The 14,882-nt window shown below is 43.0% G+C and overlaps 1 protein-coding gene across 2 annotated transcripts in view; it reads right to left on the bottom strand.

Annotated features, from left to right (window-relative positions):
* COL4A3 (collagen type IV alpha 3 chain) overlaps positions 1-14,882 on the bottom strand; it is a 131,145-nt gene that overhangs the window by 62,166 nt on the left and 54,097 nt on the right. For both annotated transcript variants that reach the window (XR_008318988.1, XM_053306706.1), the window contains exons 19-27: positions 10,812-10,899; positions 9,513-9,548; positions 9,122-9,286; positions 7,840-7,932; positions 6,330-6,425; positions 3,496-3,566; positions 3,015-3,203; positions 2,314-2,482; positions 646-738 (exon numbers count right to left, since the gene is read on the bottom strand). Coding sequence is in view for 1 of the 2 variants with exons in the window: in XM_053306706.1 (XP_053162681.1) it covers positions 646-738; positions 2,314-2,482; positions 3,015-3,203; positions 3,496-3,566; positions 6,330-6,425; positions 7,840-7,932; positions 9,122-9,286; positions 9,513-9,548; positions 10,812-10,899 (1,000 nt within the window). In the remaining variant the exon portion in view is untranslated. The remainder of the gene's footprint in view (positions 1-645; positions 739-2,313; positions 2,483-3,014; positions 3,204-3,495; positions 3,567-6,329; positions 6,426-7,839; positions 7,933-9,121; positions 9,287-9,512; positions 9,549-10,811; positions 10,900-14,882) is intronic.

Raw genomic sequence — 14,882 nt, 5'->3', positions numbered from 1 at the left:
CAAAAGCTCTCTCTCATTGATTGAGAGATCAATGTAAACTTCCTGCTTACAGAAACCATTCAGTCATAGATATTCGGATGGAATATGCAGGAGGTTCCAGGTTCAATCACTAACATCTCCAGGTAAGTCTGGGGAAAGATCCCTGTCTAAACTCTAGGAAGGTACTGTCAGTCAGTGTAGAAATACTGAGCTAGATGAACCAGTGGCCTGACAAGGCAACTTCCTATGTCTATACTTGCAACTGGCAAACCAACGCATTTACCCAAATACAAGACGACTCTGAATTTAAGACAAACTCCTTTAAAGAAAAACCCGAGAGGTTAAATACAGGTTATACCCATATTGACACAAAGAAAGAAGACTCTGAATTTGAGATGACCCCTTGATTTCTAACATGAAAGAACTTGGAAAAAACTTTGTCTTGGATTCAGGTAAATACAGTAACTGCCTGCAACTTAGATCTCTGATGGGTTTTTACTCCACTCCTGTTGTCTGCTATTTCTATAGGTTCTTGCAATTTACTTCTTTAGTTAGTGTCCTCTGCTTGGTTGACTTGACTGTGGCAGATTAGAACCCTCTCTTATCATGCAATACTTTAGATACATTTAGTTTTTCAATAGTTCAGGTTGAAAAAGAAATGTTCACCTCTTTCTCCTTGTGTCCCCCGTCTACCATCTGGCCCTCGAAGTCCAGGTGGTCCTGGAATTGCATTTATTTTACCAGGTTCACCTTTAGCACCTTAAAAGTGCATAATACATACAGTTAGTTGATTGAGTGTGCTCATTATTTTGACAATCAGTGGAAACAATGAAATGCATTTTGATGATACTGCATAATGCATTTTGAAAATACTGGTGTAGCAGTTCCAATATTCAACTGATCACATATTATATGCATACAAGAAGGAAACCCAAATCAACTAAATTCATTCTTCAGGTCAACAATCAGATGACCAATCAGATACTTGCATCAATGAGTGGAAAAGTAGGTTGATAATAATATAGAAGTCAAAATTACAACAGAAGTGCCTGATTGAAATTAATCTGGAGTTATAACTCCTGGAGATTTTCATTTAAGGTCCTGGAAGAATTTTACTGAGTGCACTTGGATGATACTGATGGCCCAGGCAAGAAGAAGTGATCCTACTTATGTTAAAAGAGGTACTGTTTAAAGTGGTGATTCTCACATATTTAGCAGGGGGAGAGCAACTGGCCTATCCCCAGCACAACATCCCTCCAGTGGTTGCTGTTGGTGTCTATCTTAATTTTTTTTTTTTAGATTTGTGACCCCTTTGGGTACAGAGTACCATATTATGTATTTATTAATTAATTTTTATTAAATAATGTATTTATTAATTATTTTTGTATGTAAACCACTTAATTATTGTTGAGAAGAAGTATATAAATAGCAGCAGCAGTAGTAGTACCTCACAATGATGAATGCAGCTGCTCCCTTTCCCCCTGCGGACTTCTTTGCCTGCTTGCTAGCAAATGCCAAAGCCTACTACAGACAATAGTGCCCCCCTCAAAAAAAGTGATTTGCAGAACTTATCTCCTTATTTCCTGGGCTGAACCCAATTGTGGGCATCATACTCCTGTCTAATACTTTTTCATTGCGCATTAGTTTATTTTTCTTTTGTATATCTACAGATCAAAGTAATCAGGGTCTATCTCATAACTTACATAGTCTCTGAGAAGGTGAAAAAAATTGGGAAGGCTTACATGTTCTATCTCTGCTCCTGTGGAAGACAACTGTAATGCTCACACTAGCAGTATAAATATCTTTGGCTATTAGTCTAATTCAGAGGAAACCCTCTTAATAGTTGAATCCAATGATGGATGACAGATCAAAGTTTCAAAAACATGGGGCAGTACTAAGCTTTCATATTGGTTTCACCCCTGATAATTGAGCAAAGAGGGACCTTTTAAAGTGGTGATTCTCTTATATTTAAGCGGGGGAAAGTGACTGTCCCTATCCAGCCCCAGCATAGCATATTTCCAGTGGTTGTTGCCAATGTCTGTTATATTGCCTTTTGGATTGTGAGCCCTTTTGGGAAAGGGAATCAACTTATTTATTTATTATTCATTTTTCTATGTAAACCACTGTGAGCACTTTTGTTGAAAAGCAGTATATAAATATCTGTGATAGTAGTATTTATGGGATTTTATAATATTCTCCAGTGTTGTTGGTTACAATAAAGTCATCTGCCCATCCTATGCAACATCTACCATAACCTCCTGCTTTTAAAACTACCACTGTCATTAGTCCAATACTTCTCAATAGGATCATGTGATAAAATGAGAAACCACTGACCAGTTATTCCAAGCAACCCAGGCAATCCAGGAAATCCTTGAGAGCCTTTAGAACCTTCCATTCCTTGTGGTCCATATCCTGGTGGCCCAGGTAGCCCTACTGGTCCAGGAATGCCTGGACTGCCCAGCAATCCTGGTGCACCTCTGTCTCCTTTTGGACTATCAAATCCCTGAGAATAATTTAGAAGAGCCATTGAACACAACACATTCAACCTTCAGAGTAGTAGTCATGTTAGTCCATTTAGCAGTGAAAATGAAGTCATGTATCACAACATGAATTTTCACACACTGCTCAGGTTTTTGTGGGAATACGAAAAATAGTGGGAAATGATGCATGAGTTGATCTTGTCTTTATAAGAATTTGCTTTGCTTGAAGTTGGGCTCTGACAAATTCAACCAAGGGCATAAATCTGTGCACAATGAGGAGATAATTAGTATTGTTTAATGCTTTGGGACATATGTTTCATTGTCTTATTACTCAAAATTTACCTAATTTCTACAGAAGCAGGTACATTATTAATTTTCACTGCAAAGGAGATATTCTACTTATTTCTGGTAGAATATCAAAGACTGAAATGAACTGAGGAAATCTGAAGCAAAGATTGAAAGGAAATGAGGAAATCTGCCCTTGACCAGAAAAACTCTTCTCCAATTCAAAGAAATTCAAAATGAATAACGTTTTACAAGTGGACTTGTACTGACCTGGTCTCCTATACACCCTTTTATGCCTTTCAGGCCAGGTCTTCCAGGCAATCCATCTGAACCTTTTTCTCCTGAGCTTCCTCTGATACCATTTTCTCCTTTGTCTCCTTTTGAACCTTCCACACTCGAATATGCTGGTACACCTTTTGATCCTTTAAGGCCTTGGTTTCCTGGAAGACCTGGAAGTCCCTAGGACACATGCTAAAAATGAACTCTATGACAGAGATAGTAGTATGCTTAAGAATCACTAATCCTGAGGTGTCTGCAAATCAGGTTTTCCCACTGCTAACTATGGCAGGGGAACATATCCAGGATATCCATGGACCACCATCTTCCAATGGATGAGGCTTTTTTAATGCCCAACAATGCAAAAAAGGTTCTGAACCAAGAGTCTGCCTTCCCAACATCTAGCAGAGCATTGTTTAGAACTGCAACTACACAAAAACTAAAAAACAAACAAACCATGCAATATAAATCTTACTTGAATTCCAGGAGGCCCCTGCCGCCCAGGGGATCCTTGGGATCCTTTAGGACCAAATGTTCCATCACCACCTGTGATGGAATCACAGTGACTTAGGAAAAGAAATAGGGTAAAAATGGGGTAAATAGAACATACACTACTAGTAGTAGTTTAAATGACTATCAGCAGGCTGACATCAAAAGCAAGAAAATCAAAGGTTGATTACAAGATATTAAGACATTTCTGCATTTCTAAACTTCTTAAGAATACAAAAAGTATGCTCCTTTTATCAAAATATCCTTGAAGATATCATTCATAATTAGAAAATACTACATCAGCTTCTTTAAATATATCTTGGTATCACATTAATTCTTTATATACGCCAGTAGTTTTATGTGACTTTCTTCAGGATTATATCATGACGTCCAAGAATAATTTTTCATATTGCACCATGAGCAAAGAGTAGGGGTGAAAGATGCAGAAGAGCAGAAATGCTCTTGTATAGTGTACAGATGTGTGTATTATAGCAGATGGCATGGTCAGTGGGTTAGAGTAGCTTGGGCAAAAAAACCCATATTGGTGCCAAAAAACCCACCTTCACAAATACGCTGATGGGGTCTGAGCTGACAGTGACTGACCAGGAGAGAGATCTTGGGGTCATGGTGGACAGCTAATTGAAAGTGTGGACACAATGTGCGGCAGCTGTGAAAAAGGCCAATTTCATGCTTGGAATCATTAGGAAGGGGCTTGAAAATAAAACCTCTAATATCATAATGTCCTTATACAAATCTATGGTGCGGCCACATTTGGAGTATGGGTCACCATACCTCAAAAAGAACAGCACGAGAAAGGGCATGCCCTCATCTCTTGCCTGTGGGCTTCCCAGAGACATCAGGTGAACCACAGGATGCTGGACTAGATAGGCCTTGGGCCTGATCCAACAGGGCTGTTCTTATGTGTGATTTTCAGCAGGAAAACATGCAGAATTAAGAATTAAAACTCTCTACCTCTGTGTCATGGAGGGTTGCCCAGGAATTAGTATTTATCTCCAGGGACTTTTACACACAGCAGGCTTTACCACGAGTTTACTGGGAGGCTTTAATGTGAAGTCGAAGTTGTCTTCAAAGTTGCCCAAAAAACTGGAACATAGGAAGCTGCCATATACTGAGTCAGACCATAACTCTATCTAGCTCAGTATTGTCTTCACAGACTGGCAGTGGCTTCTACAAGGTTGCAGGCAGGAATCTCTCTCAGCCCTATCTTGGAGAAGCCAGGGAGGGAACTTGAAACCTTCTTCTCTTCACAGAGTGGCTCCATCCCCGAGGATGGAGCACTTAAAGTGCTCACACTTCTAGTCTCTCATTCACATGCAACCAGGGCAGGCCCTGCTTAGCTAAGGGGTCAAGTCATGCTTGCTACCACAAGACCAGCTCTCCCACAGACACATTTTTTTACCCTGGATATAAATCAGGCTGCACTCTTAAAGAGCAGTGAAAAACCTAAATTGTGTGTGAACTGCTCCCCGATAACTTGCAGGGACATGGGGGTAAATCTGACTGATATGTGAATGCAGCCACTCCATTCCAGAGAAGATGCGAGTTAAAGGGCTTTAAAAGCCCCATGAGAAACTTCCAGGTGACTACTGAAAGTAATCTCAGAGATTTTAATGCATGATACCATTAAAAATACTGGAGGGGAATCTCCTGGAATAGCTTCAGTCAGAGTTATTAGTCCTCCTGCCATGGTCACAACCTGAACTGGGCCCCCATGTGGCTGCTACTTGAAAGTGAAAGTAAGACTAAAATGAGACAACTACACAATTAGTATAACATCCAGTTTGCTTCTTACTCTCGCTTGAAGTAGATGCAGCTCTCATTTGCAGCTTTAATTATGTAAGGCCTCAAGTCAAATGAAATGGTCAGAGATAACTGTTTCCCCCAACTCCTTCCAGTGCCTATGAGTGTCCTTGTGTGGTACCGTCATACAGAGCTAGAAGAGCTATGCTGTGGCTACAGATATGGGTGTGCGCAGACCGATTTTTACGGTTCAGTTTGAATTTGGATCAAGTTCAAATCGGACCACCGGTACACAAATTGCTTTGCTTGAACCAACTGGTCCATTCAACTGAACTGGTTCAACCCAGTTTGATAGTCTGAGGGCTATGCTTGTAAAGGGGAATCTGGTGAGGATCCCTCTTTACAAGCAAAGTGGAATCCTGCCTTTAAAAGGCTTATAAGGGTGGCTATCTTTAAAAGCAGGCACCTATCAATCCTCTGGTGGTAGCACGGTTCCAGCTCCACAGACGTGCGGAGGCCATTTGTGTGACCTCCATGCACACGATCAAACCATCAAACTGGCCTGGTTTGTTGTGGCCTGGTTCATTGTGGTCTGGTTCATGCACAACTCCAGCTGCAGATGTATTGGGGTTAGGTCCTTTTACCAGAATGTGGGTGTCACATTCTGGTGTCACCTGCACCAGTGGCATCACCGCACCATTTCTGGGCATTAAGCCAGCTACAAGGCACTTGGGAAGTGAAGCACTGGCTATTAGGATTGGGTTGTAAGGCAGTCCCATGTAGAACTCATTACAGAAGTCGAGTCTGAAGGTTACCAACAAATGTACCACTGTTTTGAGATCACTGATCTCAAGCATTCACATGCTTGCAAATTGCAAACCCTTTTACTAGCATGTGTGTGTGTGTGTATAAATATAAATAAAGCCATATTATTAATTTACATTCTATTGAAAAGTTTAAGATCAAATATCCTATAAACCAGAATATACTGTTACTTGGAGATTCTTCACACCCACATACCCTCATATAATATTTTAGCATTGCTGCCACCATTTTTACCTTTTATTCCTTGTTGGCCCTCTGGCCCAGGAACACCAGGAAGGCCAGGTGCTCCATTAATATAAGTACACTGGTTGCATGGGCCTGCTTCTTCACCTGCAATAAAATTATGGCTTCGTTAAAGGCTACACTGGCAAATTATCTGTGAGTCAAAAGCACAGAGTGCCACAGCAATCTTAATTATTTATTAGCAGGATGATGAAGTGGACACATCTAATTTTCCTGATGCTTTCTGTCATCATGTCCTGCAACACTGTAGCTCCTAAAAGCAGTTAAGGAGGCACACTGTTCCAAGAATTAGCCTTCAACATGATGAAAAGGTCATTAGTATAATCAAGCATCCCAACAGTATGCACCCAAAATATATCAAAGTATAGTGACTGTGAAGTATCAACTCCCAGAAACAAAAGGTTTAGTTACGAATCATTTATGTTTTCACACACGTTGCTTGGGCCAGGTGGTTGAGTGAGTTAAGCTGGGCAACTGTTGCCAGATATTTGGATTGACAGGAGAAGTTCTATAGATGGTGTCCTGTAGAGTCAGTGGGAAGGTAATTGACAAGGAAGACGCTGAGAGAAAGGGAATCAGATTGAATGAGAGTAAACCATAACAGATTATGAGCTGTGTATTTCTTTGAAAGCATCAACTTTTGTTTTGTTTGCTTTTGTGAAACAATGAATTGCCTTTATCTTTAAAGGATATGGACTTTCTCTGTTGAAGTAACACCTCACTAGCCGACCCCACATGGAGCATCTGTGAGCAATTTGGGGCCAGCTGTTCCCCCCTCCCCCTCCCTCCTGCCCCGGTCTTTCTTGCCTGCCCTCTCTCCCTCCAACCCCATGCTCTCTTGCCCTCCCCCCTTCCATTCCTCCCCTTCCTCTCCACCACCACCTGCACAGAGCATCTCCAACTGGCGCCACAGCTGCTCCTCATGAGGCAGTGGGCAACCAATAAGAGCCCCACCGCAGCCGTTCCTCCTCCTGGGTGACGAACAGGGAAGCCCCGCTGCCCGTTTCCCTTCCACCCCAGCCTCCAATGGCCGTTTCCCTCCCACCCCAGGCTGCAACAAACATGGGGGCTTTGCCTCCACCGCTCATTCCCCACTCACCCCCACCAGCGCCGCCCAGGCCAGTCTGTCTTGCTGCCTCCCGCCAGGCCTGCTACCACCGCCGCCTCCTCACAGCAGCCGGGCCAACCAGGGCCCAGCCAATCAGGCGCCTCTGCCAGCCAACTGGAGCCCAGCCAAGCAGCGGGGTCAGGGCTTGCCAAACATCCACATGCATCCCCTCGCATCCCCATGCACTTCTCTACTCAGTCGGCCGTAAGAGAATTAAATATATAGATTATGTAGCATTCTTTCACTAATTGAGGGTAGCAAATATTATGGAAGACGATAGCTGTAGCTAAATGGTAGCAGTTTGATCTCAAACAGAGGTTAAACAGGCAGGTTCATTGCCTTATTGCCTTCAAACTATCAAGTTTTTAAAATATTGCAAGCAGAAAAACTGACCTTTTGTTCCACTATCTCCTGGAAGGCCTGGAGGGCCCATGCATCCCGGTGGCCCAGGGGTTCCTAGTGGGCCTCTTTCAAAAGTCATTTCACCTATTCATGTGTGAGATGGACAACACAGAGCTTCAAACTGAGCACAAAAATGTGATTGCTTCTGTGAAGGCTATTTAAGTTTAAAGTGAACTCTGTTTTAGTCTAAATTCAAACTAATATGAATACGACAAATAGTTATATACCACTTTTCAACAAAAGTTCCCAAAGCAGTATATATAAAATGGCTCCTTGTCCCCAAAGGGCTCACAGTCTAAAAAAGAAACATAAGATAGACACCAGTAACAGCAACTGGAGGGATAGGGCCAATTGCTCTCCCCCTGCTAAGTAAAGAGAATCATTGACAACAAGGAGGAAGGAGAGAAATATCATTGAAAACATGGAAGAAGGAGAGAAACCAATTCCAAGGTATGGGCAGCAGGATACAGACTATTTAATCATGACTAAGCCCCACTTACATTAATGAAACTTAAGTTAGTCATGACAACGTCTCATTTGATTCAACGGTGCTTAGTCATGACTAACTTAGTCTGGATTCTGCCCTATATGTATCTATATCATAGCAAATATTAAAAACACAGTGAATATTGATATTACTAGGGGTTAAGAATTAACCCCTGCTAATTGGGCAGGAAGCCACCTAATGGAGAAGGAGGAAGTAACTTGCCTAGCGAGCAAGAGGTTGCCAGTTCGAATCCCCGCTGGTGTGTTTCCCAGACTATGGGAAACATCTATATAGGGCAGAAGCAATATAAGAAGATGCTGAAAGGCATCATCTCAAATTGTGCAGGAGATGGCAATGGTAAACTCCTCCTGTATTCCACCAAAGAAAACTACAGGGCTCTGTGGTCACTAGGATTCAACACCAACTTGATGGCACAACTGTACTGTAATTGGGCAGAAAGTGCCTCTTTAAAGTGGTGACCTTCTTTATATTTAGCAGGTATATTTAGCAAGTGTGCCTGTTCAGTCCACCTAGTATATCTCCAGCAGCTGACCTGGTTGCTCAGGGCTTCCTTCTGATGGACCTACTCAGAAAAAGGAGGAGGCCAACTCAGAACTTCTCTACAGCATGGCTGGTCTGAAGATCCAGGAAGGGTGGGGCTCTTGCCCCACTATGTATGTAACTTTTTCAGTTGGCACTGCCTTTTGCTCCCTTTGTAAGCTTGTGCCTCCATTTGCCTTGGAGGCACAAATACCCAAATACAAATACACAACCATGTTGCTCTACCTGGTGGTCCTGAAACACCTGGTGATCCTGCTGGGCCTGGTCTTCCTGGAATTCCAGGAAGTCCTGGTGGTCCAATAACATTCTGGCCAGGTTGTCCTCTGGTTCCTTTACTTCCTTTGAGGCCAGGGGAGCCTTGCAGGCCTCTTGGACCAGGTCTTGAAACACCTAATGCAAGATGTCATAATTCAAATGATTACATGGATTAACAAAAACATTTCACAACTCCTGCTTCTGTTTTGTGTATCAGCATTTCAGCCATTTAGAAAGATTTATTTCAGCTTTCTTTTGAAAAAAAGATTACTGTATTATTTCTTATAGTACATATACAACAACAACAACAACACTTCATCATTTTATTGGGATATGTTACCATTTGGGTTCCAACACATACCTGGCCTACCAATGGGACCAGAGGAACCTTGTGGCCCTGAAAAAACAACAGATGCAAACTCTAAATTATGCTGGTATTATTTTGATCTTTCATTATTTTAGTGCACTTACCTAACAGAGATTTATGGTTTGCTCTTCAGTGGTTACATATTAAGAATTTCTCCTGAAATCAATGAAAATGTTATGGCCTCATAACAACTCTGTTGGAGGACAAGCAGGTCTCATGTTGAGTCTATGGAGTTAGGAGTTGGTATGAACAAGCACCTGCATTAGGAGTTGGTCTGAACAAGCACCTGCCAAGGCCCATACACTAACAGGAGGGTCACTGCTGAGAGCCTCTGTGCTCTGCTCTCCCTCCTCCTTGGTGTTGTTGCTTGTTTGATCTTCCCCCTCCACTCTGAGCAGGATGGTTAACTTTTTATATGCAATACGCCTTGGGAAGAGAGCCTCGGATACAAGGGACAAGACCAGAGTGAAAATGTATCAGAGACAAACCAAGAGAAACGTGTGTCAGAGCTCAGAACAAAAAGGCACGCACAATTTTTTAGTCTTCCAAACCGAACACAAACTATCAGCTGCATATGGCAGTTGATTACTTTTTGGTGCTTCTCTGCAAACGTGTGTGTGTGTGTGCGCACACACACACACACGGAGGGGAGGGGGTAACTGGTAGGTAGACTGTGTGGCCCTTATTTGGCTTTGTGGGTCACCAGTTGTGCAGAACCTCTATAGAGTATGTACTGAAGCAATACATGAATACTAATTCTCAAACTTTCTATAGGCCAAGTCTAGATCTACACATCTGTCACAGTGAGGTGTGAATGAGATGGTAGCGTTTTGAGGTTGTAGAATGGACTGTATCACTTCAGACTGCAGGTGGAAGATCACATTATTCAGTGCTCCCCTTCTACCACAAGTAAAAAGCACAGAAGGGAACAGGTTGGACTTAATTCTTTCTCCTGGATGTGTTAGGGGTGTTTTGTTCTGTTTTTTTACTTGTAGTGTTCAAACATGGCTTCACCTCCTAAAATCTGAAGTGGTACAGTCCACCATATCACCTCAGTATCCTATCTTATTCTGCTACTGATGTAGATCTGGGGCATAACTACAAAATATTCTGGAACTCGGAAACAGGTGGAGCAGGGACATATCAATAGCTCATCTTTCTTCTCCATCCTCACTTGATCCCCAGAAGCACAAGATGTGACATAGTTTTTCCATAACAAATACTCCTTCCAAGCAGAGACACAGTGTAGCAAGCTGCTGTTATGTTAATTTACACCTGTTGAATGTCTCTTACCAGGTACACCAGGCTGGCCTTTAGGTCCTGGGGGTCCTGTATGGCCTCTATTTCCTTTTTCACCAGGCACCTCATCATAATACTCTGTCTTAAGTAAAAAGAGAGAGTGCAAGAGACACAAGAAAAGGGAGAAAAATAGTAACAATGAAGAGAAGAGCACAGCTGCCAGCAAGACGTTGACACAGAAAAGATACCTATGTGTGATGGCTTGGTTAATAGCCTAGAGCCCATAATTTAACATTCCTATTTGATTAGGATTCTTACATTAACCTGTAATGGGAATATGCCGACTGGGGTCTAAACTACATGAGATCACTGTTCTCTCTAAGAGGGATTCCCAGATGTTGTTGATTACAACTTCCAGAATTCTCAGCTGCAATGGCTTTTGCTTGGGGATTCTAGGAGTTGCAGCCAACAATAGGGATGTGCAAAAAATTTCGGGCACAGATCGATCTGTGCCCGAAACGAGCAATTTTTGGTGATTCGGGGCTGAACCGAATCACCCCCGATGCCCCCCCGATATTTTTCGGGGCTGAGCCGAATCACCTGAATTTCGGGGCCAAAAAATTTGGGTGATTCGGCTCATGACCGATTTTTTGGGAATTTTTGAAGTTTTAGTGACTTTGGGGCAGTTCGGGGGCATAGCATGGGATCTGGGCAAAAAGATTGGGGTGGGGTGGTAGTGCCTAATGGGTTCAGGCAACCACCCAAATTTCAGGGGGATTGGGCAAAGGGCTGATTTTTGCGGAATTTCTGAAGTTTTTGTGTCTTTGGGGCAGATTGGGGCAGAAAGTGGATCTGCCCCAAAAGAGTGGGGTGGGGTGGTAGTGCCTAATGGGTGGAGGCTACCACCCCAATTTCAGGGGGATTGGACAAAGGGCTGATTTTTGTGGAATTTCTGAAGTTTTGGTGTCTTTGGGGCAGATTGGGGGCAGAAAGTGGATCTGCCCCAAAAGAGTGGGGTAGGCTGGTAGATAGTGCCTAATGGGTGGAGGCTACCACCCATCCCCAATTTCAGAGTGATTGGGCAGAGGGCTGAATTTTGGTGAATTTCTGAGGTTTTTCTTCATAAGGTGCAGTGTGCTAGATTGATCCATTCATCATACTCTTAGTAAATGAGAGTGTGAAAAAGTGAAAGTGGGGTCATGAGAGTTGTTTAATTGAAAAAAAAAATCTCATTTGCTATCATAGAATGAGAATTCACACCTCAGAAAATAAGGGATTGAATAACATCCCTTCAGAAAAACTTCTGAGGGGACGGGTGAAATTGGGGACGGGTGGTAGCCTCCACCCATTAGGCACTATCTGCCAGCCCACCCCACTCTTTTGGGGCAGATCCACTTTCTGCCCCCAATCTGCCCCAAAGACACCAAAACTTCAAAAATTCCCAAAAAATCAGCCCTCTGCCCAATCCCCCTGAAATTAGGGTGGTAGCCTCCACCCAATAGGCACTACCACCCCACCCCACTCTTTTGTGGCAGATCCACTTTCTGCCCCCAAACTGCCCCAAAGACACCAAAACTTCAAAAATTCCCAAAAAATCAGCCCTTTGTCCAATCCCCCTTAAATTGGGGTGGTAGCCTCCACCCATTAGGCACTACCACCCCACCCCACTATTCTGCCCCAGGCCCCGATTCTTTATTCTTTGCCCAGATCCCATGCTATGCCCCCGAACTGCCCCAAAGTCACTAAAACTTCAAAAATTCCCCCAAAATCAGCCCTTTGCCCAATCCCCCTGAAATTGGGGTGGTAGCTTCCACCCATTGGGCCCTACCACCCCACCCCAATATTTTGCCCCTGGGCCCCTTTCCCACCCTAATCGATTCATATTCGGATTCGGATTAAATCCGAATCCGGACCGAATCAAGGGTGATTCGGGTGGCCCATATTCGGGCACAAAACAGAACAGGGGTGATTCGGTTCGGGTCCCGAACCGAATCACCGAAAATCCGAATTGCACACCCCTAGCCAACAACATCTGGGAATCCCTGTTAGAGGGAACAGTGCATGAGATATTAATATGCATAAGACAAATATTTATATACTGCTTTTCAATAAAAGTTCCCAAAGCAGTTTACATAGATATAAATGAATGAATGAATAAAATGGCTCCTTGTCCCCAAAGGGATCACAATCTAAAAAAGAAACAAAAGGTAGACACCAGGAACAGCCATTGGAGGAATGTTGGAGATCCTCAATAAAAATCTTTCATAGCTTTTATAACCAGATGCAAGTGAGGAAGATTCAATTGGTAATGTGGTGCTTGGGAAATAAGGGTTTTAACCCGCATCGCCAAACCATTTTCTCTATCTAAATCACATCCCAGCTGCTATTTGGAAAACATGTACAGAAAACACAAATGTTTTCCCAATGGGATAAATCCTAATGGGACACAAATGTCTTCCTAATGGAGTGGAGATTTAGATCAGGAAAATATCATGGTGGGGTGGGGGGCGGGGAGTGACATCCTCCAGGCCATTATTCTAATCTAATTTGGCCCTCCCACAGCTACTTTAAAACAAATTAAAATATATGGAAAATCCAATCACAGATCTGGTGTCCTGTCTAGTTTGGCCCTTACACTGCCAAATATTGTCTAGTCCATGTGACATATAAATAGGCTTTGGTCCTCACTGTACTTCTGAAAACTGGATTATATTATATTATTTATTTGTTTTTAAATGTATATCTTGCTCTTCCTCAACTAGTCCAGAGTGGTGTAGCTGCGAAGTGGCTCAGGCTAGTGGTGTAGCTGCGAAGCTACATAATATCTGTAGTTCACAGATAAAGTAAGTTATATTTATCTCCACAACAACCTTGTGAGGTAGGTTAAGTAAGAGAGAATTGACTAGACTAACCCACTGAGCTACATGGCTGAATGGAAATTTGAACTACTATTACTATGACGATGACAAATACTTATATACCACTTTTCAACAAAAGTTCCCAAAGCTGTTTACATAAACAAATAAATAAATGAGATGGCTCCCCATCCCAAAGGGCTCACAATCTAAAAAGAAACATAAGCTAGACATCAGCAACATACTGTGGAATACTGAGGAATATTGCTGGGGTTGGTCTCCCCGGTCCTGGTCCAACACTCTAATCATTACACTATGCTTGCTCTACATATTATATCATGTTTGATAAATATCTGTTTATAAGACACAGTAGGTAGGATCTGAAGAACCGTGGAAATATGTTCTAAGCATCCAAAGGACTTTATACTTATTTATCTCAACTAGGGCCTTTCCATTTTGCATGGCAAACTGATTCTGAAAGTGTTGAGAATTTCAGAAAAAAATGTAATATGGCATGGGAGTGTATGTCAGCTGCTCAAAGAAACAAAATCAGAAGTTCCACTAGGAACCTAAATCATACATTGAAACGATCCTCACGATTGCTGCAGGACGCTACCCCCTTCTGCAGGGAGAAAGTCTGAAAGCACTTACCTCCTCGCCGACGATCACTGCCGCCTTTCTGGGTGGCTGGATCGGACACTTACACGACTACTGGCTCCGTCATGGAGCAAGTGGGGCAGTGGGGATCAGGGGCCGCCCGGCCCCTGGAAGTCCCAGGATGCCCCATGTGAGTGCGCGGGGCATTCTGGGGAGACCCCCAAGCCTGGGAGGCTGGTTGTAGCCTCCTGGTCGGGTGTCTACTCACGTGTTGGCATGGCGGCGGCACACGATCAACAAAACAAGGTTAATGGAATGCTTGCTCCGTAAACCTCGTTTAAGGGGAGGGGTTGGTAGGTGGACTAGCCGCCGGAGAACCACCAGGCTCGCCCGTGAGCCTGGTGGTTCTCTCAATGGGGGAAAACCAGGCTGTGCTCCCTTAGCCTGGTTCTCCCCCATCATGAGAATAGCCTCACTAGCTCTTTAGATCCTAGCCAGTATAACCAATTTCCATTGCTGAAATAGCTCCCATATGATGATGTCCTTTCTTTTTCTTTCCTGACATTCCATTTGAAGTTCCCATTGCACACTTCTGCCACCCAAACCACACTCTTTTAAAACAGATTTAAAATTAACTGTTTTGTTTTACTTCAGAGCTTGTGACAGCTTATTA

The sequence above is a fragment of the Hemicordylus capensis genome, chromosome 3, assembly GCF_027244095.1.
Source record: "Hemicordylus capensis ecotype Gifberg chromosome 3, rHemCap1.1.pri, whole genome shotgun sequence".
Taxonomy (NCBI): domain Eukaryota; kingdom Metazoa; phylum Chordata; class Lepidosauria; order Squamata; family Cordylidae; genus Hemicordylus; species Hemicordylus capensis.
This window is presented reverse-complemented; position numbering and strand designations above follow the sequence as displayed.